General features: G+C 63.8%; 1 protein-coding gene across 1 annotated transcript in view; it reads left to right on the forward strand.

The window, feature by feature from the left end:
• The window catches only part of PSCA (prostate stem cell antigen), a 1,959-nt gene extending 902 nt beyond the window's left edge, over positions 1 to 1,057 (forward strand). Inside the window, exon 3 of the mRNA XM_032760573.2 lies at positions 264 to 1,057. Within this exon, the coding sequence (XP_032616464.1) occupies positions 264 to 497 (234 nt within the window). The 3' untranslated portion in view covers positions 498 to 1,057. The remainder of the gene's footprint in view (positions 1 to 263) is intronic.
• The last annotated feature ends 374 nt before the right edge of the window (positions 1,058 to 1,431 follow it).

A 1,431-nucleotide genomic window follows, 5' to 3' on the forward strand; every position in this document is an offset into this window, starting at 1 on the left:
CCCATCCTCCATCTGCCACTCCTCCACCCGTCTGTCCCTCCCCATCCCTGAGCTCACTCACTCACTCACCCCATTTCTGACGCTCAGCGGGTGGTCCACCTGCCTTGGACATCTGGATAGGGCTGAGACCAGGGCCGAGACCAGGCCCTCGCACGCTTGCAATCCTGAGGCCAGCCCAGGGGGACTCTAGAGCTTTAGGCAGGGTGGGGACAGGAGGAGGCCTGGGGCAGGTCAGGCGAGTGACCACACAGGGCAGCCCCATCCCCGGATCCCGCTGCTCCCCAGGCGCAGTTGGCCTCCTGACCGTCATCAGCAAAGGCTGCAGCTTGAACTGCGTGGATGGCTCACAGGACTACTACGTGAGCACGAAGAACATCACGTGCTGCGACACCGACTTGTGCAACGCCAGCGGGGCCCGTGCCCTGCAGCCGGCTGCCGCCATCCTGGCGCTGCTCCCTGCGCTCGGCCTGCTGCTCTGGGGACCCTGCCAGCTGTAGGCTCTGGGGGGCCCCGCTGCAGCCCACACTGGGTGTGGTGCCCCAGGCCCCTGTGCCACTCCTCACAAACCCAGCCCAGTGGGAGCCTGTCCTGGTTCCTGGGGCACATCCTAACACAGGTCTGACCATGTAGCTCTGCGCCCCTATCCCTCACCCTCACCCTCCCATGGCCCTCTCCAGGACTCCCACCCGGCAGATCGGCTCTAGTGACACAGATCCGCCTGCAGACGGCCCCTCCAACCCTCTCTGCTGCTGTTTCCATGGCCCAGCATTCTCCACCCTTAACCCTGTGCTCAGGCACCTCTTCCCCCAGGAAGCCTTCCCTGCCCACCCCATCTATGACTTGAGCCAGGTCTGGCCCATGGTGTCCCCCGCACCCAGCAGGGGACAGGCACTCAGGAGGGCCCAGCAAAGGCTGAGATGAAGTGGACTGAGTAGAACTGGAGGACAGGGGTTGGCGTGAGTTCCTGGGAGTCTCCAGAGGTGGGGCCTGGAGGCCTAGAGGGAGGGGCTGGGCCTCACATTCCTGGGGCTCCCTGAACGGCAGCCTCAGCACAGCATAGGCCCTTAATAAACACCTGTTGAATAAGCCAGAGAGACCCTCTGTCCTTGCACGCCCCAGGAGGGGACGGGATCCGGGGCTGTGTCTGGACCAAGGCCCTGGTCAGGTGGGCTGCAGCCTCCGCCCTGACAGGAGCAAAGCTTGGCCCCTGAAAGGAGGACGTCCCTGCAGAGGGTGGGAGGGTAGTTCCCAGGACTTGCACTTGCTGTGCTGCCTGGAGCATGTGGCCAGACCTCTCTGAGCCTTGCGGCTCATTTATGACCCCTCCTTGCTGGGAGGATGGACCCAGAAAGTTCACAGGAAGGAGAGGGTTCCAGGGGGAGGGGCTGCTACCATTCAAGCTCCCACCCGTCCCTTTGGCCTGATTTGAGC

Source organism: Hylobates moloch, unplaced genomic scaffold, assembly GCF_009828535.3.
Source record: "Hylobates moloch isolate HMO894 unplaced genomic scaffold, HMol_V3 SCAFFOLD_9, whole genome shotgun sequence".
Classification (NCBI taxonomy): Eukaryota; Metazoa; Chordata; class Mammalia; order Primates; family Hylobatidae; genus Hylobates; species Hylobates moloch.